Here is a 26,711-nt window from a genome sequence, read left to right on the forward strand (position 1 = left end):
GCACAGCTTTTCAACAAACTTGCTTTGAAGAAGTATTCAGCTTACTCCTTGAGAGCTCTGCAAGTGTTCTGGGAATGCGCAGCAAGTCCAACTCCTCCATAATGTATTGGAAGGAGAGAACACTTACAGACAGCTCATCACAAGATGGCCAGTGCCTTCTAGGATGCACGTACACTAACTCTGACATGGCAACTGAGGATTTTACATTTGTCATGATTTCTGGATGTTCCCAAGCCCAGCCAGGTGCATTTTCCAGGTAACAGAGGACAATGTGTCCAGGTATATGCAAAAGTGCTGCTTGCAGAGGACAAGCCCTCCTTCTGCATACCTTCAGTTTCCCATCAGGTAACTGACTTTGTAAACTAAGGTCATCATCAAAAAAAAGAGTACTATTCATATTAAAACTCAGTCCTGAATCAGGTACTCACCATGGCATCCATAAAAGGGAAGGCAGCCAGATAAAGGAAGGCCCTCCGAGTTTTACTTCCCACTGATTCATCCACATGGTGTAGCTTATTAATAATGTAATACCCCAAATCGCTATATGCTGTAGAGATACAAGAATAAGAATAAATAATAAAGCTTATGTATGGATTCTGGGTGAGATATTAAGAAATACCCAAAAGAGCACAATGCCTAGAAGCATGGCATGCATTCACTTAGCAAACAGCTGCAGGGGCTTGAAGGTACTGCAGGCTCCCCAGCTGCTGGTTATTACTGAGGAGGGCTCCACGGTTCTTCTCAAGCAGCCTTTGGCAGAGGAGTGACAACAAGCGGCTGGGCTGGAAGATTGGTACAATAAGTGCCACATCTGTTTGCTAAATGAACATGCTGGTACTCCATAAAATCTACTGCTCTTTCATTAAGCCAAGGCTTTCTTGTAGAAAAGCTGTTTCAACAGACGCTGTGCATTTAATGGAATATAGTACCTTTCAAATCCTGCAACCAGCTATTGTCATAGCAGTCTCACAGTGTTACCTGTAAACCTGCCCAAAGCTGTAAAAGGAAGAATATGAATTGCAAGAGCATGCAATAAATCACCCTCATTATGTCTCCTTACCCTGCCAGATGCTTGCCTCTGCTGGGACTTGCCTGCACACTGTACAACTGTGGGGCAGCCTCAGACAGCTGCTCCTTTCCTGCATCATTTAGAGCTGGCATCTCACGAGCTAGAAAAGGGTGCTCCATGCTACTGGAAATCAGGGGCTTGCTACTTCTAATTGCCAGTGTATTATTTTGCTATCCTGTTTCGATCTAAGATGAGAGGAATTGGTAGTGTCTGGCAAAATACCTCTTGCCAGCTCTCAATTCCCAAGGTGTTAGACTGAAGACAACACAGGTTCAGGACTTCCCATATGGCTCTCTGAAGAACTGCTTAGACATCTCTATACTGTGCTTGCTGGTACCCATCTTATCCAGCTGTTTTACTTATCCAGGAGTCCTCTCCATGATCTGAAATAACGTAAAGCTAGCTAACACTAGTCGTCCAGTCCAATATTTTGTAGTCTAAAACTAGCTCTCATAGTGAACTCAGGAGCGTTCCTGAAGATTAAACAGAATCTGCCTGTGTAATCACAAAACTGCTTTTCCCCCAAAGAGTAAAACATCCTTGCTCTTAAAAAAAAACCCCAAAACCAAAAAAACAGTGTTTGGAAGTAATTAAAGAGGAGTTTAAGTCAGCATTGTTTTGTGATGGTCTAGAGATACAGCAGTTAAACGGTTAACAGGACTGAAAAGATCTCTTTCACATCACAACCAGGCAGTGCAAACAAGCTAGTAAGGAAGAACGAGGCACCATGACAGCACTGGGAACAGAGGTGACAGTCTCATGACAATACAAAATACAGTAAAATGTTAAAATCTTCCCTTCTCCCTGTGTTGGTTCCTATCTATATGTCTTTTATCTGAACTACTATGATTAGACTTGCAGTCTCTCAATTTGCCCAGTAATCCCCAAGCTGCTTAGCTACACTTTTGAGCGACTTCCACACAATCAGACTTTTTTTCTTTCATAGGGTATTGCAGAAGAACTTTAAAATGGGACTGTAACCTTTCCTGAGTTCAGGCATGACAACTTAGTTCTTTAAGTATTCATTCACTTATTGCTAAGTGCAGTCACACATCAGCCACAGCCTTTTTTAATTTTTACGTGACTACCCGTACATCATTTTTCACTCAGTATTTTGAAAACTGTTAGGTACAGATTTCGGTACAGTAGCTTCTTGTAAACAGCTGCTTTTACAGCAGGGCAGCACACCATAGATGTTTCCTAAATAGATTTATCTGAATAAACAAGAACGAGTTTGGAAGGCATGTGAAGCAAACCATCTACGAGGTCGAGATTCACTGAGTTTCTCTTAGGTCCCATTTAAATTACTTTGAACTTCTGCTGCACAAAAAATTAAAAACTGTTGCAGGAAATGTGCTAGTCTTATATGTCCCCCATATGGGGAGAAGCAGAATCCGAGCCTAGGGACTGAGGAACCAGCTCTTGCAGAGGGGCCTCCACCAGCAACCATCACACAGCACACCGCAGAAATCTCCATTCATGCTCACTGTGAACTTCACCCTCTGCTCTCCGCCAGCTTTAAAGGAGACTTTAAAAGTAGTTAGAAAATGGGTAATAAATAATTTTTTTGTCTCTAAAAGCTATTGTGATTTATAAGTTCATTTTATGGAGTGCACTGTTACAGGAAAACCCACAGAATTAGAGGGGTCAGCGGCTGCACTATTCTCACTTTCAGGAATGGCTATTTCACCACAGGATTGTAGGTTGTTGACAGGGCACTCTAGAGGGACTTATATTACCACAGCCTGCAGCACCAAATTTTTAAGATTTCTAGGGAAATCAGCACTGTGTTCTATAAGCTTTAAAATTCTGCTTTCTCTCCACTATCCAAAAAAGTCTAACTGCAATTTTTAATGAGACTTTGATTTTGAAATCCTAATGGCTTAGCTTAAAACCTAGTTTTAAAATAGTAAACTATTTTCTTCCACATGTCATGACATGACAGTGAAAGCACGCGATCGCTTTTGCTGATGTCCATTAATGTTTCCATCCTCCGAAAGAAGGAATCAGCAAGCTGAGATTTACTGACAAATATACAGGCATGTGTCTCGGAGCTGTGAATAAAGCAGTTGCTGATGCAATTAGAACTTAACCTCGGCAAACCTTACGAACTTATTATGAAGCATGGTACAAAATTAATAGCACAAGAGGCAACAGAACTGAAGAGTATTACATGAATATAAAGCAGATGGTTGTTCCCATTCCCTTCCCCATTCCAATTAAAACAGAGAAGTCCAACTCCAAGACAAGCTGCCTGTTTGCTCTTCTGTAACTCATTTATTTTGAATGTCTATGGATTAGTTTTGCTTTTTGTGTAACAGCATTTAAACAGGAATTCTTGCTTTTGTCTTTTCTAGTTGAGTCTCAAAACTCAGAAGCTTAGGCAGTTACACTGAAATACTGTGTACCTAACTCGATCTCATCTTTTCTCTACTGATTTCTCTAATACGCTAATTAGTACTACATATACTTCAGACATCCTTGAAACAAGTGAAGTCACTCTTAATGATGCCAGTAGTCTCAAACAAATAGCTGTATCGTAGTCATTTTGGGCTGTCTACTATCGGGCATGTTATACTTACATCATAAAGAAAACAAACAGAAACTCTCACAGGAGGTCATACCATTTACTTGCAGACACTGAGCCACATATGTCAATATTAGCTTTAGCGGGCGGAAAAAGAACTCCAAAATGTTTTTGGGTTAAAGTGTGTTTTTTAGAAGCATTCCGTATTCATACTTTGGTGTCAGTTTTAAAAATAAACTATTCCTGGAGATTTCAGAAGTAAAGTTCTATTCTGCTGCTTGTCACAAGGATGGCCAAAACTGGTTCTGGTCAGGAGTCTGTTCTCCCAAGTCATTTGGGCAGACAGGAAAATGCTAATTTGTTAAAAAATTGAATTTTTAAAGGCAAACCTTCATTTGGAGATGGCACAGGGTACAGAGATTTCTTTACGTCTTTGATTAGCCTGACTTAATGCAAAAGCAAAAGCCTGTATCCCCCATGTGAAGGACCAAACGATCAGGATGTTTTGGGCTGAGTGTTTCTTTTTTGCTCATAGCAATAAATGAGTAACAGAATCAGCTTAGGAACATCTCAGTGCAGAATGATTGTTGCAATCATCTTTTTCTGTGCTCAGCTCTAGTTTTAAGATTGTACTAGTTGATTTTCCCAAATCTACCAATGTCCATCAGTCTCTGGAGCACTTCTGGATAGGCCAGCATCTCATAAGTCTCAAAAGCAGGCTGTTTTAACTTGGAAAAAAAAAAGTTGCTATCCTATAATCCACAAATGCTTTGCTCAGAGGCTTTCTTCATTCTTCCTTTGCCCTGAATACCTTGCTGGCAAGAAACTACACTTGTTGTGGGAGAAGGGTTGGGAAGCAAGTTACTGCTTTAGCAATGGCGATCTGAAGATGCTGAAGCAGGACACCTTTTCAATAAATAACATCTTATATTAATACCATTTTATCATCTTTTAGTAGGAAGGAAAAAAGAAAGCCTGGATTATATTCTGACTTGTGTTCCTGTGCTATAATCTTTTTTCCAGCACAAAATGTTTAGTACAAAACAATACAGTGGGCATGTCAGAATACAACTGACTGGAAAAAAAAGCTCAGTTTTTCATAAGCCACGCTATAATTCCCAGTCACTAGGAGATTCCAGTAGCGTTACATTGGATTTGGCTGGATTACACGCATGTCTCATTTCTCAAGCAGGTTTTTCGTGTATGTGCAGTGACCGTGCATGTGGGCAGGCCAAGAAAATTAGTGGGATTGCTAGCAACTGCTGATGTGTTCACTCGCACAACTTGTGCAGGGAGGGGCACATGCCTGCTAGCACATCAGTCATAAACGGGCACAAAACAACAGAGCCGCCCACTTGGCTATCCAGTCTGCTATGTGTTTGCCTTGTAACTAAAGTTTCAAAATTTTTTTTTGACAGTGATGACAAATGACTTCTCATCTAATGTCTAAACTGGTAGTGGTGGTGGGCAGCAGTTAAGGGTGTCTACCTAAGCAAAGAGGATGCTTTCCCAAAGTAACATCTGCCTCATCATTTCCAGAGCCTCAGAGAGCTGTAGGAAGCAATATTAATATGCAAAAAGAAATAAACAGCCGCAGTATTCTGTTTCTGCAGCTTGTAACTCCTGCTGGGAGATGGTGAGTATAGCTAGGCAGGCAGTGCCAAGAGAGTGAAGTGGAGAAGGGCTGAACAATGCTATTTGATTGCCAAAGAAAACGTCCATGTCCTTCATGATACTAGTGTTAGAAGAACTCACTTAGTATGGAGGACTTACCAGCAACACCTGTGAAATGCATGATGCTATTATAATGTTATATAAATGAATTCTCTGTCAAGCTGGTAATTTAGTGAGAAGTCATAAATACGCATCTTGAATCCTTTCTCCTACAGCCCAGTATTCCCCCACAAAAGCCAATCTCTGAAGTAGAAGGGAAACTCTTCTAACTAGTGGCAGCAGCTGTCCCCAAAATAGCACCAGGGAAGGAAGGCAGGATACTATTTGCCATTTCCAGATTGCAACTGCAAATGCAAGACCAGTCTACTGACCAAGGGTCTACAGAAGCATTTCAAGTGGGAAGGGAAGGTGGTTTCAATTCCCAGCAGTGTTATAGTGTTATGGAGAGACTGTGGTCAAGTCATTTAGTTTCTTGGTTCTTGCTGCTACCTGCATAGCAGGGCGATAGGGACTGTTGGTGAGGACTCTGCGGGCTGTTCATGGGAACGTGGAGTGGAGATGCCTGAGGCACCATGAGGTCAGAGCTGTGAGTCTGAGTTGTTTGGCTCAGCCCGTCACTCCCACAGTGGACTGCCTTTGCCTCTGTGGGGGAGCGGCACTGGGGAGCCTGGTGCTGAAGCAAGGAAGCATGAGTCAGTTAGGTAAAATGGTCTGTTTTGAGATTGTAAATAAGCAGAGGCAGCTGTTTGTGAGAAGCTGTGTGTGCAGACTGCAAATAGTCTCTATCGCAGTTGGAAATGTGGTGATTCATTGTGGTCACCGTGTTTCTACCATCACTTGTTTTCCTGCTTCTGACTTTCTGTACTCCTTATTTCACGGGGCTTTTTCTTTCCTGTTTCTTCCTGGACTTTGACGGTCCACAGCAGACAGTCATGTCATCTTCCTTAGCCCTGTGCACACCTTATGTGACAGAAATCCAGTTCCCTGAGTTGTGTTTGTTTCTCTTTTCATCTGCTGAGCATCGGTAACCTGGATTTTTGTCTCCTGTAGATAGTCTGCAATAGGCTTGCAGCTGTTGGGGAGTAGCTGCAGGTCCTAGGAGGCTGCCTGCCTGTCGCTAGACTCCTTCTCCTTCTCCTGCTGGGAAGGTTGTGCATCTGTGGGTCAGAAAAGAATAATCAGGATTTGAAACGTGTTCAAAAGAAACTTGAAACATAAAACTTGGCAACATCACCCAGGCAATTGGTGCTAGAATCTGACTAGCTCCATTCACTTGGGCGCTCTGCCAGTCTCTGATGTGGCCTTTGCATATTTCAGGCATAGACAAGTTAAAATACTAAAAAATATTTTGCTGTCTGCTACCATGAGCAGCTGAAAGCTTGTGTGAAGCCCTTTAATTCAGGACTTTAAGGCATGCTAAGTACAGTCCTTGATTTTTTTTTTTTTTTTAATAACCACAGAGAGGGCACTTCAGAGGGTCTGAACTTGGTAGGGCTCTATTTCCAGGCAAAATTTGAACACATGGATGTTTTCAATTTGTAAAATCAGCAACAGGTTAGCCCTGGCAGAGGTTGGTGATGGCTGGTGAGCACAGTACTTTACATGCTGTTGAGTGCTTATTATCATTGTAACATAGGATAAAGGTAGACAGTATAGGGTTACCATGTCAGTGGTGGAATAAAAGACATGATGGTCAAACAAACTAGAGTGCCTGGGAGGCACATAAAGCTGGTGAATAAAGTGGCACCCTGTTGAGGAATAAGAGCAGGGGACCTCCATCCTTACCAGAAGGTTCTTGTAACTGCCCATGCAGGAACTGTATGCTGACTGGCAGCACGTTTGGTACTTGAGATAGCAACAGCCTGATAATGAATAGTATACTACATCCAGCCCACTCTGTAATTCCATGGCAATTCTGGATATTGCTATCACACTTGCTTTTCTCATCCATCTGCAATAGAAAGATCCGCCACCCCAGGTAGCTCCCCCACCTCCTGTAGACACACACCCCTCCACAGGCTGTGGTTCCTCTTCCCTCCCTCTTCCCACTCCTCAGAGCTCCCTGCTTTTAAGATTGTACCTGTTGAATGCAATGCACTCTCTGCTGTTTCCTCCAGTACCTCCTGTTCCTCATGGCTGAGATATACTGGTTTCCACTCTGTGAAACGAGCTAGAAGGTGCAGAGGATCTGGTGCAGTTCTTGAAAAGGACGAAGTTAAAATCTTCCAGGTCACATGGCTCATTATTGTTGTGGTACTTGTTGATGCTTGGGTTGATATCACATTTCTCTAGTCTCTCAGGAACTTGCAAATCCTGTGGTTGCCTTCTTTTTATATTCAGTTCATTTCTGCTTGTGTATTTTCCTTGCTTTAGAGTACATTCAGGGAGCTGGTCTCAGTTTGGCTTAAAATGCTCTTAGCAGCTGTTTCTCCTACAGATTAGTTATTCAGCAGAAGTGGGTGAAGACTAGCACTAGCGGAGAGTAATGCTTGGTATTTTTAATGAGGTTGCTGACATCTGCTTGCTTGGAGTTCTGTACTGTAAGATAACTAGCAAAGGGATAGGCACAGAGGGAATACACCAATAATGCCACCAAGTTTGGACAAACAGCTTTGTCTTACACATCTTGATGTCCTGCTACAAAGTGAGTGGTGAACCCATTCACGCATGTACTGCTGTCACTGCCTACTAAGACTGAGCTATCAGCTTTGTGCAACCTGTTGATGTTGCCGGGCCGACACACCTGACAGCATGAGATAAGCAGCAAATTGAGCAGCTAGGTGGGTGAGCCCTGGAGGTGGAATCTGCCACTTAAGAACCTGTTTAAAAAGTAATAAAAATTGCATGGCTTTGGAATGGCTCCAGCCCAAGAGAGTTCATCTCCTTGGCATTTCCTCTTGCACTTACAAATGAAATCTTAAGCCTACAGATTAATCAGTTCTGAAGAACAGGTGAGGGACAGGAAACAAATTAAGAGATGTATTAGTTAAATGTGAAGTGATCTTACCTATTAATGTATGAAATATAGCAGCTACGGCTCCAGCTACAACCATGCACAAAACTGCTTTGGTCCTGTCTCGCTTGCTGTTCACAAACACCAGACCTACATTTTTGAAGTCACTCATTGGACCTGTGAAGAACTTCATCAGGGAGTACGCCAGCCCATAGCTGGCCAACATTTCCACAGCATCTTCCTTGACAGCAGCGATACCCCTATTCAAGGCCTGTTGAAACAAAGAAAGACAAAGAAAATAATGTAGCACGTGTGCAGGCACGCTGAAAAAATCTTATGCGGCCTGTTTCTGTAGGAACAAGGAAGTTCAACTCATTATTTTTGCCCTAAGTTGGCTTTTATTTCTCTGAGTTCAGAAGCAGAAAATGACTTGTGATGTAGCCAGCATGATAACCTCACATGGACAGTAAAGGAACAGAACTGAATGCAATCTCTGTTTAAGGAACTAAGGTGACTATCTATTTCTAAAGTATCTAATGGAATCCTGCTACAGCAGCAGTCAGTCTCTTTTCTTTTCAGAGTAACTTTATGACATGATTAATACATCATGGATGATACAAGACAATTTAAATGCCACTTTGAGGCCTGAGGCCTGAAACGAACCATGAATAGTCCTTGCAGGCCATCTGCCCAGGTACAAAACTCTGACATATTATGTATTGAAAATTCAGGAGCTAAAACTGTGTTTCAGTCTATTGAGCTTTTCACTACATCTCATGTAATTGTTGCGAAGAACTGGTACCATCCCATGTTTTTATAATGAAACTAGGCCAAATACGCACAGGTCTAAACATATCTGTCCTCCTTCCATGTATTTCACAAGGCCCAGATCCTATATTCATTTATATCTCTTTGTAGCATATTTAAAAAGAAATACAGTGCTTGCACTTCAAGACTTTAATTCAAATAACCTGCCAATTCATTCTAACCCTGTATTTAGGAAATTTCTGCCAATGAATCACCACGAATTAAATTGGTAATTTTTATAACTAAGGTGAACCACAGAAGGAATGCGTAACATTGCTTCAGATTCAAGCCTGCACCAAAATGCTTCTGAAATATTTAATAAAAATGACAGAATGATATATTTTATCTTCAGTGCAATAGCATTGATCATCTCATATATTTAACAAATTGTTAAAATAGGATTAGACCCAAAAAGCAAGAAGGATGAAATATGACTTATTTTCACAAGTATTTAGTTCTTATGAGTCACAGCTGACAAGTGCTGACAGGGCCACAACAACTGGGCCAGCCAGGAACATCTCTCCAATCCATCCTGCAAATCGCAGTCTATCCACTTACACGGCACTTCTAACACTGCTTTTTCTGAATGAAAAAAACACAAACTGAGTATCAGCAGGTAACCAAGATGAAGTCCTTCCATTTTAAATGTAAGTATGGTCTTTTTGTTGTAGGCTGTTGAGATTCTTTTTCTTTTTGCAATGACCATGTACGCATGCAAGTCCCATTGACTTCCAAAGAAACTGCATCTCCATGGCAGAAATTAGCATTTTTCCTACGGCTTTTCTTTTACATTCTTCCTGTAACATGTGCTTAATTTCTTGAGACTAAAGCTGCACCATCAACATAGCAAAAGAAAGTACCAACTTATCCATCACTGATAGTTGCTGAATGGTTTTTTTTGGCCATGTGCTCTGACCTAAATATGTGAGGTTCCACATACTTTCACCCTTCTTGCTCCAGTTTGTTCCTTCCTAGAAAATATTACATCTAAGATCTTGAAGACCTGCTGCTGCTATACACAGTCACTTCTGAGGTACAGATAATTCCACCTATTGCACTGATAAGCATTCAAATTATGTTCTACCTGCAGATGCCAAAAAGATGTCATTCTGTGACACTAATGGATGCATAGAATTATACCCAGACAATCTGTAGAAAAGGCTGTGGCCTGTGAAATGAATAGTCAAACTTAGCTGCCTTTTATGATGGTGCTTGTTATGATGCTGTATTTGATATCGAAGTGTATACTGAGTTATAGTCTTTTCATTTAAATTTTCTAAAGATGTTAGATCTCCCCACAGCTGTTGCCAGTAATGGGGAAACATGGTCTTCAGATTAAGCCATACAGAGGGTTCCTTGGTGGTGGCTTTTTTCCCTCTTTCCTCTTGTCCACAGTGAAAGACTTGAAATATTTGCAGCTACTCCAGTTTTAAGAGAAACAGAAAACCAGTTTCACATGGTCTAGTTTAAATGCTTCCTGTCACCTGCAAACAGCGGAAATCTTTTCAGCACAATTCACAAGCACAAGTGCTTTCCTTCCTAGCTTGGACCACTACCGAGTGTCAGAGTCGACAGGGGAAGATAGTGCCTTGGATAACTGTGGCTTCAAGAAATCAGACTCCGTCCACAGATCCTGCCCTGTAATCTCTCTGTATAGAGACAAACCTTTGCAGATCACAAGTCTCAAGCCGGTGAAACTACCTCTGTGTGGCGCTGGCCCCTTAGAACCTCAGTTTTCCACATAAGTAGGATAGAAATAAAGATCTGAGCACTCCTCCTCCTCTCTGGTTTTACAGGCTGAACTCTGATCTCTTGTGTTTGAACTAATTACAGCCAAGTATATAAATCTGAGTAATTTTCCCCAGACACATGTTGTGTACCGGGTAATGTAAACTGGCAAAACCCAAAAGGGACTTGGTAAAAGAAATGTTGCCATTAATTTATACTCCTGTGGAACAGTTGGCCGATGTGATGAAATACTCTAGAGGAAAGCCCTGGAAAAGCAATGCTCCTAAATGCTTCTTTGGAAGGAGTCTTAGGAAATGAACAGCCAATGGAGCCGTCTACAGATGGTTTAGCTTTTGTAACTTTCTTTTTCCATCTTCACTTTAAGAAGACAGTGCAAAAGACTCATCATTCTCAGTTTCCAAACACTATACAAGCACTTTGTGAGCTTTTCTACCCCAGGCACCTTACTATGTCATTATTACTGAAGCTACTGAGCTCTTATTTGCTTTCCTTAAATCCACAAGAAACCCCATAAACTTGAGAAAGCTGAGTTGGGGTGCAATACGAAAGACAAAGTCAGTTGATTTTTCATGGCATGCCAATCATGCACTTGGTAATCTTCCATTTTAATTTCCTGTTAGGTTTTCAATTAAATCTCTAATGAGGAAAGAAAATTATACACCAAGACAAATCTCCATTTCTTTTTTGTCTGACTGCATTTTATACACATTTTGTGTACACAAAAATCAATTATAAAAATTAGTCAGCAGCACGTGTATTCCATACTTGTTTCACATGCAACAGAGCATTTCTCTACAAAGATTTGTGTGACTTCTCAACTAAATCAGACAGAACTAAGTAGTAATAATAATAACAAGAACAATACTCATACAATAAGTTAGCTCGATCATACATACTTCACTTGTCATCCCACTTTCAGCTGGCTTATCCACACCAACCCTGCTGAGGGAACTAGGAAATGTAAGTGCTTGATGTAAGTGCTTGAAGAAATGCTACTGGTGATGGCACCTTCTCCTGAGTTTTTAATGAACAACTAACCTAATGTGGCAGTAGGTGAAAATTTCACAGTAAATCATTTTTTCGGCAAAAGTGATTAAAACAAAGCCACTGTCATTGTTGACCCTTCTTTCAGAAATAACAAAAGAAACATGGAATACTTCCAGGCTGAGCATGATCTGGTAGGTACATGAACAAGTTAGTCAAAGTAAGTCATATTCCTAAAACACTTCCCCAAAAGGTAGGCACCGAGCTCTATAGCTACTTCTTTGCAATGTCTTGTATAACACATTATTACCAGAAAGATGAAATCTTTACTAGAGGGCATGAGAACAACACCCTGAGTCCTATTCGTGTGACAAATTCTGTGCTGTCTCTAATGTCCACTAAGATCAGAGAAGACCAGAGTTTTTAAATTCTCATGCAAAAGATTCAAGTCAGAAAAACACCAAATAATATACTTAATGACATTTCAAATCAGTAACCACATCTTTAAAATTGCGTACTGCAGCTGGCTTTATCCTCTTAGAGGGAACATATGAGACCTTTATCAAATCTCTAGGCCATGCATAATGGATGAATGCAACAATCTTTTGCATGGAAAGACAGGGCTTTAAAAAGCAACAGTTGTGGAGAAAAATGACAGGGCCCTAGCTTCTCCAATTTTGCATGCCCTTTCAGCACTGTTCACTACTGCTGGCAGAAAAAAAGTTAGGTTCCAATCTACAGCTACACACCTCTGTGGCCAAAGAGTCAAAGTCCCTCCCTTAGGCTGCTTCTGTAAAGTTTAATCACCTCTTACATGATCCCCACCCTCCCAGTGACTGCAGGATGACTAGATTCTTTATTTCGTATTGGATTACAGCTATAAAAGCATGAAAAAAACCACTGGCAATGCCACAGCTGTTATACCACCTCTCTTTTGCTTGTAAAATTGTTTAATACCTACCTAATGCATAGAATTTCAGTAGTTTGTATCTCACTACAAGTGCACACTTTCTACTTCATTTGAAGTTAACTATTGACCATACAGTCAATACTTGACCAGTACATGTGACAGGGTCGAATTTCAAGCAAAAGCAAATAAAATCTGAGAAATAGTAATTCTTGTCACTCCTCAATTTTGCTTATTCTGGAAAAGCAGATCGTGACCTAGAGGTAGCTGTCATGTCCTTACGTCTTGTTCAGTTTGAAACTGGATTTCTGCCTGAGCTGTTTTCAAGTCTATTTTAACTATTTAGTTACCTGAGGATGATACCAGAAACCTGCTAAATTTGGCAGTAACTTGACCAAGGATACCTTTGGCTCAAGGAACATTTGTAGGAACCCTCATCCCCCCAAAACCTTTCTTCCTACCTGCCCTCCCCCAAGAAGATGGGAGAGAGCCAGTTAAAGAGCAAGCTGACGTAGGCGACAGTCTTTCTCCAGCATCCAAAAATCTCTCTCATTATAATTGTTGGCTGAGTTTTCATCTACTAAATCTTGTCACACTGACATCTTCTGTATCAAATTTACTAGTAGGCTCTGGCTGTTCTGCTTTGCACTGTCACAGTCGTACAAACGGCATTGCCAGAAGGGTACGTGACAAATCCAGGACTCTTGAAGCATGATTAAACTATTGGATCAGTGCTCCCAGAGCACTGTGCTGTTTGCATCTCTCTTTCTGGTTTGGGGTTTATTGTAAAGGCAGGAACCACGGGAAAGTAATTGAAGGGAAACTGCTACTGCCCTGACACAGGTCTGCGTAGGACTTCCACAGGCATAGACATGTAAGGGAGAGAAAACGGGGTAAAAATAACACACATTGATTTATTCTGGCTGACGAAGACTGCCAAAGCATTGCGTATGAAGAGACAGCCCCGAAGGGGTAGAGGCAATCTGATCTTTCAGCTAAAAACTCGTGACTGTTCATTATTTTATTGTGCCTTTTCTTTTTTTTTTGCAATGCTTTTATCCTCATTTAGTATCTCTGATTTTGGGTCAGCATCTGCTGCTGGTCATGTGTCAGATGACTGCAATGCTATCCAAGGTCAATTTCTGTTAGTGAACTATTAAAATACATCTCTCCTATTCCCTTACAAAAGCTTGTTTTAAGAACAGACCACTAGTTCAGGCTTTCCCTGTCCACAACGCTGGAAGTGCTGAAAACAGTTCGACACACCAAAATAATCCCCGTCCACAGCCAGAGAGCGCAGCCCTGACCCAAGTCTGAAGGAAGAAGGAGAGATACCCATGCTCGAGGGGGGACAGCTAGATGCCTGCTCAGTATATGGGGTATCTTTGGAAAGGCCGCTCTTGGAAGAGTATTAGTTCTGTCCCGAAAACCAGAACTGACATTTTTCTGTCTCTTGCCTCCTCCTAATTGAAAAGAAGCTGGAGATGCAAGCCAGGTGGCACAACTTTCCCTTGAAAAAACACTAGCGCACTAAAATTTCAATCAAATCTACCCTGCCTACTTAAGTAAGGAGAATATGACCTAGAAGAAAGCCTGTACGCCCTGTGAAACAGCAAGCAATCTATGAAGAACAGAATGCAATCAATAACAATCTTTTTTCCCCATTCACCTTCCTGAGCAGAAATGAAAAGCAAGAATGAACATTTTTGCAAGATTCCTACTCTTATCTGAGTGAGCCTGCCACTCTGTGACCACGATCAGGCTCTCAGTTTTACTTGTTGCTCTCAGAGCAATACATGAGTTTTTTTTGGTTTCCCTGAGAGCTCATCCATGAAGGTAAGCGGCATTTACGTTTATGTCATGGAAGTACAGCTACCTCCAGTCTAAGTTTATTTGTCTTCACATCTTCACTTAGAGACCAGAGACTTATTTTCTCTTAAAAGCTATTTCTGTTGTAAACCTAAGAGTATAGACAAAGAACACTGAGACATAAATCAAGACATACAAAACTGGGAGAAGGTCATCTCGCCGTCTCTTCAAAACGCACTGTGGAATAGCTATCACTTTTTCACCAAGTTCCATTTTGATTCCAGAGAGCACTAGGAAGGATGTAAACTAATATCATATGCATATATACACTTTCCTTTCCTGCAGACTCTACTCTTTCACCGCTCTGCACTACTTCTCCTTGCTGCTTTCTTTCACCAAAGATCTTTTTGCTCTTGTCAATAATTCACCTAATAGTTTCATCTCACTCCATGAAAATACTTAAGTTCCTCTTGCTTTCCAATTGTCATCCTTGCTTTTCGGTTTTCACCTTTCCTTTTCTGCTGTTTTTGGCTTTATCACAGATAGCATTTACCATACCATGTAACACTATTTTTCAGTAATTTAGATGTTCTACTCCTTTCTTTTGCATTTCTAAGTTCATGTATTACATATGAAGCTAGGCCATTGCTTTCTTTTTGCACATTATCAGTAGTTCTCTAAGTGGTATTTTTTCAGATAAGGTTACCTAACACTCCTGATTACAAGTTCCTGTATTTAGTGTGAGTCTATTTTTTTGCCTTAAAAAAATCAGACTATGGCATAGATTCAAATTAAAAAAAAAATTAAACCAAGCAAACATTTTAAGGCATAGCAGAGATTGCCTAGGCTGAAGTGTTTAAGGTATCAGGGGAACAAGGAAGCTCTGTCATTAGCTCACATCAAAAGGGAAAGTGCTTCTCTTTCCATGGACTGAAGAAGCAAAGGAGCAGTACCTCAACAGATTTCTTTCTCTCAGGAATAGGTTTCTTTCTCTCAGGAGCTGTGAGGTGATTTATTCTCCTATCCTGGCACTTGTGGAAAGTCTACTAGAGGCCAGATCAGCAAAGTTTACTTTTACCGCTTCAGCTGTCTTATTCCTGTCCACTTCCTACTCTTTGTTAGTGCTTCAGATCCCATATTCTCCTATCTGGAAGACAAATACCTAAGACAAATAATTGACTACCTACCTAAAACTGACAACTACCTAAGACAAATAATGGACTACATATTGACCAGTATCCCTTTTTGTATGGAATTTATGGGATGTAATAACCATATTTAGCAAACTCTGTGAGAGCCAACAACAGAATACAATACAATACCCAAACACTATCATGTCACCACAAGCGCAATCTTACCACTTCACAGCTGCTTTAGAGGAGACTAACCTGCTACTGCTATCATGTAGGATTACTAATTTTGCCACTGCCAGAGTGGGCAATCAGTTGGGAGGGGAGGATTACTTAGTTGGAGTTTGGCCACGCAAACAGACTTTGGTGTTTGGTGCAACAAAGAAGCGGAAACCTCCTAAAGTGGATCTGCTGCTAGGGAGAGCTTCTGTTAAATCAGCAGCTGATCTGCTTTGGGAAATAAACCCATTTTCAGCTTTAGAAAATGTCAGAATTGTGAGCTGACTACCTTTTGCCCCTCTCTCCCTTGCCCAGTGTGGTTCAAATCCCTCACTGCTAGAAGCAGGCTACTGCTGTCACTGTCAGTGGAGTTTCCCTGCTCTTCAGAGTTCCTTACAAGTCTCGTAACATATGTGCACTAAGCAAAACATGTAATGCAAATGAGTCCCTCCTATTTAATGAACATTACCTGTACATGATAAAAGGCTAAAGCAAACTGAAGCAAGTATCTGCAGATTTTGTTCCTTTAGCTTCGGTCAATGTTGTCTCACTCTCTCACCGGAGACAAAAGAGGTAACAAGCTTGCTGAGCAAATGCACCAAATTCCTGACTTGTCATATGGCTGGGCTTATAAAGAAAGACAAACAACTGGTCTGGGCTTTTATTTTCCTCAGTACTGCACTATGCCAAGAAAAAGAACAATCTGTAAAGTGCATGTCAAAGTTACTATTCTTACAAAAAATGCGTATAACCATGCAATAAGGCTTCTGTCTGACCTGAGGAGTGGAAGGCTGCCCAGCTGTCCCCAAACATGCAGTACAGCACGATGTTTACATTTACTTAGTGCACTGCGCAATTATCTGCTGTCCATTAACTTACTGTTAAAGCATTTATCTCCCCATGTGGCCCAGCAGTGACTTGTTACTAATGTGCTAGGGCTTTGCCCAACCTCTGCTGAGCAGAAGATATTTGAGGTCTGTGATTTTCATCGGCTGCTGTGTCAGGAGCGGGGAGCAGGGCTGGTGAAGGCTCCTTGTTAAACAGCTGCTCCATGCAGCAGGCCACTGGCTATGCAAAGCACAGTTTGTTAGGTGTGAGGGCTGGCGGCTGCGACCAGAGAGCTGCCAGATTAGCTCATGTCTTAATTGCTTAGAAGCGAGAAATAGAGGGCACCCAGAATACCAGCTGAAATCCAAACTTGTCATTTCCACTGCTGGAAACATCCACTGTAAACAAAGTCCGTAACATCAATATGAAAACCTTTCATTTGTATCTGTTTTTCTTTCCCTTTCATTCTTGTCCTTCATACCAGTTTTATTAGCATAAGATTAAAGTTATTTGATTGAACTGGAAACAAACTCTGGATAGTGACAGTGATTTCCTTTCTCTAGGACTGGTGAATTTATTGCAAAACTCACTCTGAAGCAGTTCCAGTTATTACAGCACTTTCCAACACTGCAATTCCCACAGAAAGCAATGGTCCCTCTAAACTTGCAGTTCTGCATCTAGATTTTGACCTAAAATACCTGTCAACAAATGGGAAGTGGGGGGTAGAAGGGTGGAAGTGGAGGAAGACAGAAAGGGTGAACCGGTAAAGTTTCTTCAAAGTAATTTTTTTCTCTTAGGAAACTAATCTTTTATGCCCCCAGCCTAAGTTTTGAGAACCTTGAACTTCTCTCCCAGTTCTTGCAGGTGGTGTTTACAGGATTGGCTAATGTTTCCTTTTAAAAATAACTTGCCTGCCAATGACATGAAGTCAACAACCTAACTCACAATGAAATTACTGCATATATTTTTTTCTGGAGGTGTGTAGGCTGCACAGAAAACTAACAAGTTTCTCTTGAAAACATGCACTTCTTTTGAAAACTACTACCTTTCACAAAAAGAAGCCAAATAGGGTTTCTGCACAAGCATGCTTCTCAAGACAGAGTCAAGTGGTGTCATTCTTAACCCTTCTCTTCTAAAACTGACCATTAGAGTCTTTCAAATTGACACAGCAAAATACAAGAAATTTCCAGACTTATATGTACATTCAAACCTCTGCCCTCTTAAAGGCAATGACTGATGCAAAGGAACTTTCCTAAATTTCTCAGATTTTGTGCAGCTGGGCTTTATTTTACACCAAAGAGAGTAACAGCAGAAAATGGGTAGCTGCTTTCACAGATGTCAGGCTTTGCCACAACATACTCCTCCAATCTCTTTCATAGCAAGGAAACTCCCAATTCCGATACAGCTTTGCAGATCTCACCTGCAGAGAGCCAGCCTATAAGACAGGTGTGACTGCAGCAAATGTGAGAAGAAGGAATTTTCCCAGCAAGACTACATATTTTGGGTTGACAGAAGAACATGAGCAAGCTTGCATTGCATTTCTTCAGCCAAGGAAAACTCTGAAAGATGTGTGCCAAAAGTAGGAGTATTTTGTTTTATTTTGGAAATGCTGAGACACACCGATAATCTTTCTCTTCTGCCCTGAAAAGTAATTGCATGTTTAAAAACAAGTCAAGTTTGACTTTAGAAGCTGTTGAGAAATTTCAGAATGTTTTGTTTGGGCTGAACTATCTGCCTCCATCTCTAACCTGAAAAGCTTTTGCAGAACATAAACTTCTAATCTTTCGCCCAATTCTAGGGCATTGGTCATACACTCATCAGAAGACATTTCATAAGCAGAATGTCTCTTTCTATTTTGGGTCTCAGTTCCTAGGCTGATTTTAATGCATGAAGCTCTGTCATGAAAACTGCTAAAGTCGAATTCTCAAGTTAGGGTGGATGAGAATAATGAGTCAGCAACTGAGGCAAGGGTTGAAAATACCCTCTCTGAGATGGGAGAGTAGGAGGCAGTGGGAGCACTGATTGCTGTTGCTCATGTGATCTCCTGGCAGCTGGCAGCCCAATTGCTGCTGTTATAATAAATGACTTTCCATGTCACTGAAAATCCAGGTAAAATACTAACTGATCTGAAATGCAGTCAGGCTAGATATGATCCTATAGATTTTGATAATGAAGGGGAGAACTGGAGAATGCATCAATGCGTCAAGCTTTTCCTCTGTACCTTTTAGGAACGCATATCTTAAGGAGAGAGACAAAAAAAACCCATTGTTTCTGAATGCACTGGGACAAGCTCTAGAGCCAGGGTTTTCCAGATTAACCTCTAAATGCCTGGCAGTAATTAATCCTGCTACATCTTCACCAGATCCTTGGCTAATGCTTCTACAAGGAATTCCTTAAGTGGTACCTAGGCAGCCTTTCCCTCAGGGAACAGCTGTTAGAAACACCCCCGGGAGCTGTGGCAAGCCTTGCAACTTCTATTTCTCTGTGCCTGGCAGGCACAAATCTTAACTATAACTTCAATCACAAGTGACTTTGTGAGTCTTCTTGCTTATGCTAAGCATGTGGTATAATGTGATGCTTAATCTAATTTCAGAAGTGTCCCTGGGTTCAAAGAATCTGAATTAAAAAAAATATATATATATATATATATTTTAAAAGCTCTTCCACCCTAAAGGGTGATCAAATGTACAGTGGATGGGTTGCTCCACTATTCGAGCAACTGTAAATATTGCCCTAGTAATTCTTAAACAGGGTTTGTTGTCTAATACCATTTATACAGATACCTTCGGCAACAGAGCACCACCTATCATCATATGTTTTATACAATAGCTCAACACTCCTTCAGCCATGTGCCTACATCAGATTTACCTCCAAGCACAAATCTATCTTTACTGGCATCCTTTCTCACTCTTGCTTTCCTTATGCCCTCATGCAATGATCATTTCCTATTAAATGTGATATTGAATAGCAATGAAAATATTTCTGTTAATCCTCTGTCTCTCACTCCTCTCCTTGCATTGGATAGTTAAACCTTATTAGCCTATTTTCATTTGTCTTAAAACATGCACAAGACCCTGACTTGCCAAATTAAGCAAAAACATTGATGGAATTCCAGAAGCTTAAGTAAAGCTAATACTGAAGCATTGTAGCACATCTGATAGTTTTGCCTACTATGTTTTTATGTCTGAGTCACTGATTCTAACTAATGAATTTCCTTACTGCTGTATTTCAAAGTGGTAACAAATGATGAAGACAGACTACGTACCATTCCTTCACATTAGTACTCTGCATGTGCAGAAGGCCTCACTGCGAGAATAGTCTCCAGTCTCCTTGCTCCTGCACCATTCCTGTTCTGCCTTCTCAATTGTTTTACATCCTATTTCCATAAAGTCAGAGGAGATGCAATCTCTTTTCCATCTTCTCCATACTTCAGTTTTTTTCCCCTCTTGCTGATGTGAATGGAAGTGCAAAGGATGTCAAAAGTTAATTCAGCATAGCTAAAATTTATCTCAGAGCTGCTTTAATATGAAATACAAAACTGGCTTTTGATGAGCATCTTGCCAAGATTCTTACTGAGGGGAAGAGAGTCAAGTCGAGTGTTGCACTATTGCAGTTGCAGGGACTGAAAAACTGAGCTGGCCCGATACGATAGTGTAGTATGGAGTATCAGCTAGTTTTATTCAGTGAACTAATAGCTAGTTTTACTCAATGAATTCTTAGCTACATGTCTCTGTCTACAGGAACAACAGATTTAAATCTATCCTTTGCTGAAATCTTCAAAGACAGATGATATAATCCAATATAAGCACAAATCTAAGCCAACAGTATACAGTGATCCTGACTGAACTCTTTTTTTATTTATGTGGTAGAAAAACTGAAAAAAGGATGACCACAGTGACTGCAGAATACCTCTGGAAGGTAAATGCCAGAAAGGCACTGAGATCATTAAGTCTAAAGGACTGTGTAGTTCAGGAACAAATTAGTCTATGCTGATCTTGCAAAGGAATTCTTTTGGTCATTAGGGAAATGAAGTCCTGGAGCAGACTCTGAAGAGGTGTAGTAGGAGCAAACATCTGAAATATTTTGAAGTAGTCTATGCTGGTTGCTGTCTTCCAACACAATCTGGAAGGTATGCTTGCAAGGAAAACTAAAAATTCTTTGAGATAATGCCTCGTTAGTTTTAATTGCTACTCCCTCTGGTCATGTTCCTGCTGATTATCAAATATGTTTGTTTTGAACAAGCTAGAACAAAAGACTTGTTCATACCAGTCGCTGGTCTTGAAGGAAAATTTATAACTGGTGCTAAAATCAGCTTATATTTTGCTGGAATGCAAGAAGTGCTCTAGCTTAGGGACTAGTCTAAGAGCTGAAGGAGTGTTGTGGGATGACCCTCCGTAGCACTGTCATTTCAAAGTGATGATCCTAAAAAGATAGGTGTTCAAAACCAGCTTACTAGAACTGTAAAAGCATTGTTTTCTATTCCAAGTATTTAGAAACTTTAGAAATTCTGCACAGCACACAGCTTTTCTAAACTCTCTATTTCAAATTTTTTGCCCCAAAGAGTAAAAATCTATGGGTAAAGTGAAAGGAGGCGTCATGGCATCTCTGTTGAATAGACTACTGTGAACCTTGGGCAAATGTGGGCTTTGTAATTGCCAGAATCTAGAACAGGCAGCATTATGATTAGGATATGTTATTACTATAAAATTTAAGTAAATCAAGCTTGAGACAGCATAGTCAGCTGGATATGAAGAAACAGCCTGTTTATAAGGTTGTTGCCCCATGCAAGTTTGTTCCTGTTAGGCCTATTGTTTCACTTACACACTCACATGCTCCCCTGGCCAAGTGCTGAGTCAGATCCATAGGGATTCCAGCCATTCTTCGGCCTTGGATCTCAGCACAGATATCTGAATTAGCTTTAAAAGCACTGTAAATTACCTCCTTCCGTGCCGCTGGGCAAGATCAAATTGCGTCAGACCTAAGAAAATGACTCTACTCTCATAAACTTAGAAGCAGAGGAAATAATTTCAGAGGAATTTCTCCTTTGTGTTCATACCTACTCACACGTATTTCCTTATCTATGAGGCATCTCCCTTACTACTTCTGTGCTCTCTTTCTAAGACTTGACTTTATGTTTCAGACTCCCTAATTTTAATGTATGATACCAGGGGGAAATTCTTTGTTGATGTTGAAGTGGAGAACTGTTGCTATCATTTCAAATTTAAGCTGCCAGTGTGCCCTGTTTGTCAACTCCAGGCAAGAGTGTCAAAATCTCATTTTATACTAGGAACTTGGCTGCAATAATTCTGCAAATTGATTAACAATCTCTTAATCAAATACAATAAATGCTGGGTGAAGAATTCAATTTCCTTTTTAACTGTATGACTTACTTCACTCCAAACAAAAGACAGGCCCACTCAACTGCATGTTCAAATATTAGAAATTCTCCTTTGCAGTCAGTAAAAAAGCTGCTGTTGTTGATCAAAGGCTTTAAGGAAAATAAGGTATTCCTTTTTATTCCAGAATGCTCACGATGTCTTTCTCCCAGGAGGCTATCTTGATTCCTTTTAATAAAGATGCCTTTGAGGAAGCAGATGCTTGTCACGGTGGTATATAGCAGATTAAGCCTTTTCTCCCTGAAACGCAGGGGATTTATAGCTGAAAAGGGCCTTGAATTATAGGCACTGAAAAATTAAAAGGCGATTCTACTCTGAAGCTGTGTTGCATGACTATCTTGTAACCTGAATTTTGCAGGACACAGCAGAATAGTTCTACCCTATTTCAGCCATGATTTTTATTTGACCTCCAATTTGAGGATCAAATTTTGAGCCCCAATTTGGGCTAGCAACACTGTGTCCGCTGAGATTTTTGTGTGGTGAGAAAGATCTACAGCACTAATGGAAGCACTGTCAAAGACAGTACAATCCAAAGCTTTCCGCAAACCTCCCGACATGGTGTCGGAATGAGCTGGCACTCTTCACACTCGACGCTTTCATACTGAGATGCACCAATACCAATATTCAGTCTAGAGCGCTTCCAAACCCTGGCCCTACACACTGACATAGCTCTTGCTTCCCATTTCAGTGGCAAAGGACCGGTCCTAACAGAGTTGGTGGCAAGACAGTGTTTAATTCAAATTAGCTGTGAAGTTCAGGGTGTATGAAGGCACATTCTAGTCTATTGACTTACTGCACTAGGATTAATTTCTCAGGAGTGACAGATAACAGGGAGGCCACTCAGCAATGTGCATCTCTGCTGCCTGCAGTGGCAAAGTGCTCACCCTTCCAGTAAATGGGCAGATGCCAACTGATAGAAAGGGTTCTGGAGGGTTTACTAAAGGAACATTAAATATCAAGTCATGTAGTCAGAAACATCTCTGGGAAAAAAAAAAGTCCTATAAAATGAAAAAAAGGGAAAAATTTTTTTTTTTAATTTAGAATTTTATAAACAGCCATGAGGGCTTCTTGAGATGCGGCTCCAACTGATATCAAAATGGTAATAATTTGAAGTACAGGGTGATCCTTGTCACTGTGTAATATCTATTCCATTGTCACAAGCTAGACGGTCAAAGCTGCTCAAAGAATCTTTAAACAAGAGACAGCTTCAGACATTCAAGCCCCTACCTAATGTAATATCATTATGATGAACAAAATTCCTCTGTAAAGAACAACAGTATAATGTCCAGTGACCCTCTGCAATTAGCACAGCATTGAACTTGATTCATTTATACTACATATTTCATGCTGTAACAATCAGCATAGCTCCTATTGAAATAGAAGTTTCCCATACTGTGAAGACTGTGCCACAAAGTAGTGCATGAGTTTTCTTAAACTGTTTCTTTTTTCAAGCTCATGTTTCGTGAACGGAGAATAAATGTATTTAAAATGCTATTTTATGCAAGCAGTAGGACCTGATCCGGTGGCCTCTGGAATCAGTGCAACTCAAAAGTTACATTTCCCTTGAGGAAGCACAAGGTTTTTCCCTTTCTTTCAGGGCCTTTAGTTGAATGATTTTGCTTGCCCAGATATCCCATTAGAGGACATGGAAGGATGCATCGAGTTTTGAGACCTCCTGCTCTGATCTCATCCAACTTCACAACCTAAGCAGGTGAAGCTATACAGGCAAGAAGGCAGGAAATGGTACAGTTCTACATGAAGTGGTGTTGCTCTATTTTGCTTTGTTGAATGTACTATCGCTTTTAATATTCAAAAGGCAGCATCTTTTAAAGGGTGCTATTGACTCTCAACCTTGCTATCTGTGATCATGAAAAAAAGTTGTATGCCCTTTTTGTAAGACTTGGACATGTTTCTGTTACAGCTACCCAGAGAAACATTCCTGAAGTTCCAGTTAAATAAGAGTCTTTGCTTTCTGTCCTAAATTCATATGTTACTTATTTGAGAGCTGTTCACAAAGGTGCCGTAATCTTCCCGGCATGTTTACATTTCAGAGCAATGCTCAGTTGGTGCCTTTCACTGTTGGTGCAGTTCTATGATGAACAATTGCATAAATGGTATTTATTTATTTTTTTAACTTGACAGACTAGTTCAGATTAGGAATACAGTTCTTTTCTGGAGATCTGAAGAACTGAAAGGGCTTAAGCATCCATGAATTTAAGAGACCTTACTGTGTTACCGTATGCTGTATAAAACAACCGGAGGTTCAACAGCTATGCTGTACAGATGCACAGAAGCAGACGCATGTGCCATTGGCAGCTTTGATTTTGAATTCCTTTGCCAAACAGCTTTCAAACCTTTGACTTCAAGCTGGGACTCTCCCTCCTGGTTGTTTGCCTAGAGCAAATTAATAAACTGCAAAACAAGCATACGGTGGAACTATACAAAATATCTCAATCATATTGGTACTAGAGGACATCTCAATAATCTCTCTTTAACCAGAAGTCTTTTCTTTCTCTTGCTCCTAGAGAATCTGATATTAACATCATTGAACATTTATTAGCTATTTCTGTGACAACACTATGCCAGGCCACAGAAGATTATGATTTCCCTTCAGGACAAAGTAGGCTGAAATAAATAGATTGTAAAAGAGGAAAGAGAAACCCAGTTAGTGCAAAAATGGACATTCCATTTGAAGTTGTACATACAGTCTAAGTCGTTAGCCTTCATGATGTGAAGGGCATTTTTGGACCCTAACATTTACTGATTTGGTGACAAGTCAGGAAGTTCTTCAGAATGATCAGCAATATGAATTCAGCACATTTCCTCAACTTACATGATCACCAGTAAGCATGTGATGGGAAAGCAATGAGTTACAATTCGTTGCTACCTGAAGAGCATCTGGGGAAGGCAGCAAAACATTCAGCAACATACATGCAGTCATGCCGGCAACGGCAGAAAAAAAATGGATGGAGAGTACAGATTTGGAAGATGCTATGGGAAAAGTCTTATTAGGCTGACAGAGGAAGGGACTACAAGACTTCAAACAGAAAAATACTTGCAAGTTATGGTTTAGGCAGAGTTTCACTACCTTCCCTTTTTCCACTGCAGTAAAGAGGTATCTCTGTTGATAGCAGTAACGATAGAGGGGACTATGAAGGCAAGTGGGGAAACTAAGCTGCATGCATATCACAAGTGTTGTTTTGACAAGCCTACTCAGTTCCACTTGCACATTTTATTTTCTAGGCAATTGTAGATCTCATCATGGAATGCTACCAAGTCAGTGGGAAGAAGGACTGCTAGTTTCAGCTAATAAAAAACCCCAGTCTACTGTAGATTTCTTTGAACATTTCTGTGGGTGTATTCCTGGAACTGCTATTTTACTGCATTCTGACCAGTTACATACTTTACCCACATGAAGTAAACAACAAAACTTGTACATTATAAGAGTGAAAATAAAAAGGGGGTGAAAATCCTCAAGTGATGATCACTCAGGAGAAAAAATAATGATGAACACTTCAGAAAATGACCACTGAAGTTGAATACTTTCCTCCTCCTATTATTATTTGCAATGTTTCAAACAATTATAAATATCACTTCAAAATTAAATGAATTCCTCACCACAGTATTTTCAACAAATGAAGCAACGCTGAGCATAGGAAAAGCTGAGATAGAAGCTAAACTCAGTAAGCTCAATGTAGGGTCTAGATGACAGCTAGACAGTCCCAAACCTTTGGAAGAACCAGTGCACGAAATTGCAGGGGTTTTAATTAATCTGTCATGCTGGTGTTAGTACAATCTGATTAGATAACAGCATCTAATATGGTATCACATAACAGAAGATTCATCAAACTGAATAATTACATGGATTAGAAGAGGACCTGAAATGCTTATGGGGCTGGCTCAAAGAGAAATGCAATCAGCAGTGATGAAAGGGGACACACGGAGCTCAAAGGAATTTACTGGTGAGGCTCCTTAAGATCAAACTGATCTTCTTTAGTGTTTTCATTAATTTTCATTTACCATATTGCAAAGGGTATGAATATGGAGATTACATATGCCAAGGATGCACATCTCGTTAGCACCATGAGTACAAGAGAGGATTGGATTTCTTAAAAGAGTGAACCAGATGACTTTGAGACTTGTGTAATAAAAATGGGATGAAAAAAGTACAAAACACCACGCTAAATACAGGGGACTAACAACAAGAATTTCTGCCATCAGCCAAGAACTCATCAGCTAGACTGGGTGTATTAACTTGTTGCCAAATGACTGACTGGCAGCGTGATGCAGCCATGGAAAGGTGGTGAGGCATTTCTGGTAGAGACTGAGAAATACTGTTGCTATTTTAAGGCCTTGTTAAGACTACAGCAGGAATAACTCCATAAGTGATCAAGGAAGAAGCTTTCAGAGCAGCCCTAGTTCAGTGCAAGCATCTTCAGTTGACCAAGACGTACAGAGCACCCTGACCATGCATGAGGAACCCGGAAGAGCCTGCTTTCCTTAGCAAAGTCAAGGCTCAGAGTCTGTTCTTTCTCAGCATAACCATGATGGGAAAAAAAAGAAGAAGAGCCATTTAATTTAAAAGACAGTGCTGACATTAGAACAAATAGGGATAAGTAGCACGTGGATACATTTTGGCTGTAGTTTAGAACAAAGTCC

The 26,711-nt window shown here is 40.5% G+C and overlaps 1 protein-coding gene across 1 annotated transcript in view; it reads right to left on the reverse strand.

The window, feature by feature from the left end:
- The window catches only part of ANKH (ANKH inorganic pyrophosphate transport regulator), a 109,355-nt gene that overhangs the window by 44,227 nt on the left and 38,417 nt on the right, over nt 1–26,711 (reverse strand). Inside the window, exons 2-3 of the mRNA XM_026121852.2 lie at nt 8,278–8,494; nt 429–547 (exon numbers count right to left, since the gene is read on the reverse strand). Coding sequence (XP_025977637.1) covers nt 429–547; nt 8,278–8,494 — 336 coding nt within the window. The remainder of the gene's footprint in view (nt 1–428; nt 548–8,277; nt 8,495–26,711) is intronic.

Source organism: Dromaius novaehollandiae, chromosome 2 (assembly GCF_036370855.1).
Source record: "Dromaius novaehollandiae isolate bDroNov1 chromosome 2, bDroNov1.hap1, whole genome shotgun sequence".
Taxonomy (NCBI): Eukaryota; Metazoa; Chordata; class Aves; order Casuariiformes; family Dromaiidae; genus Dromaius; species Dromaius novaehollandiae.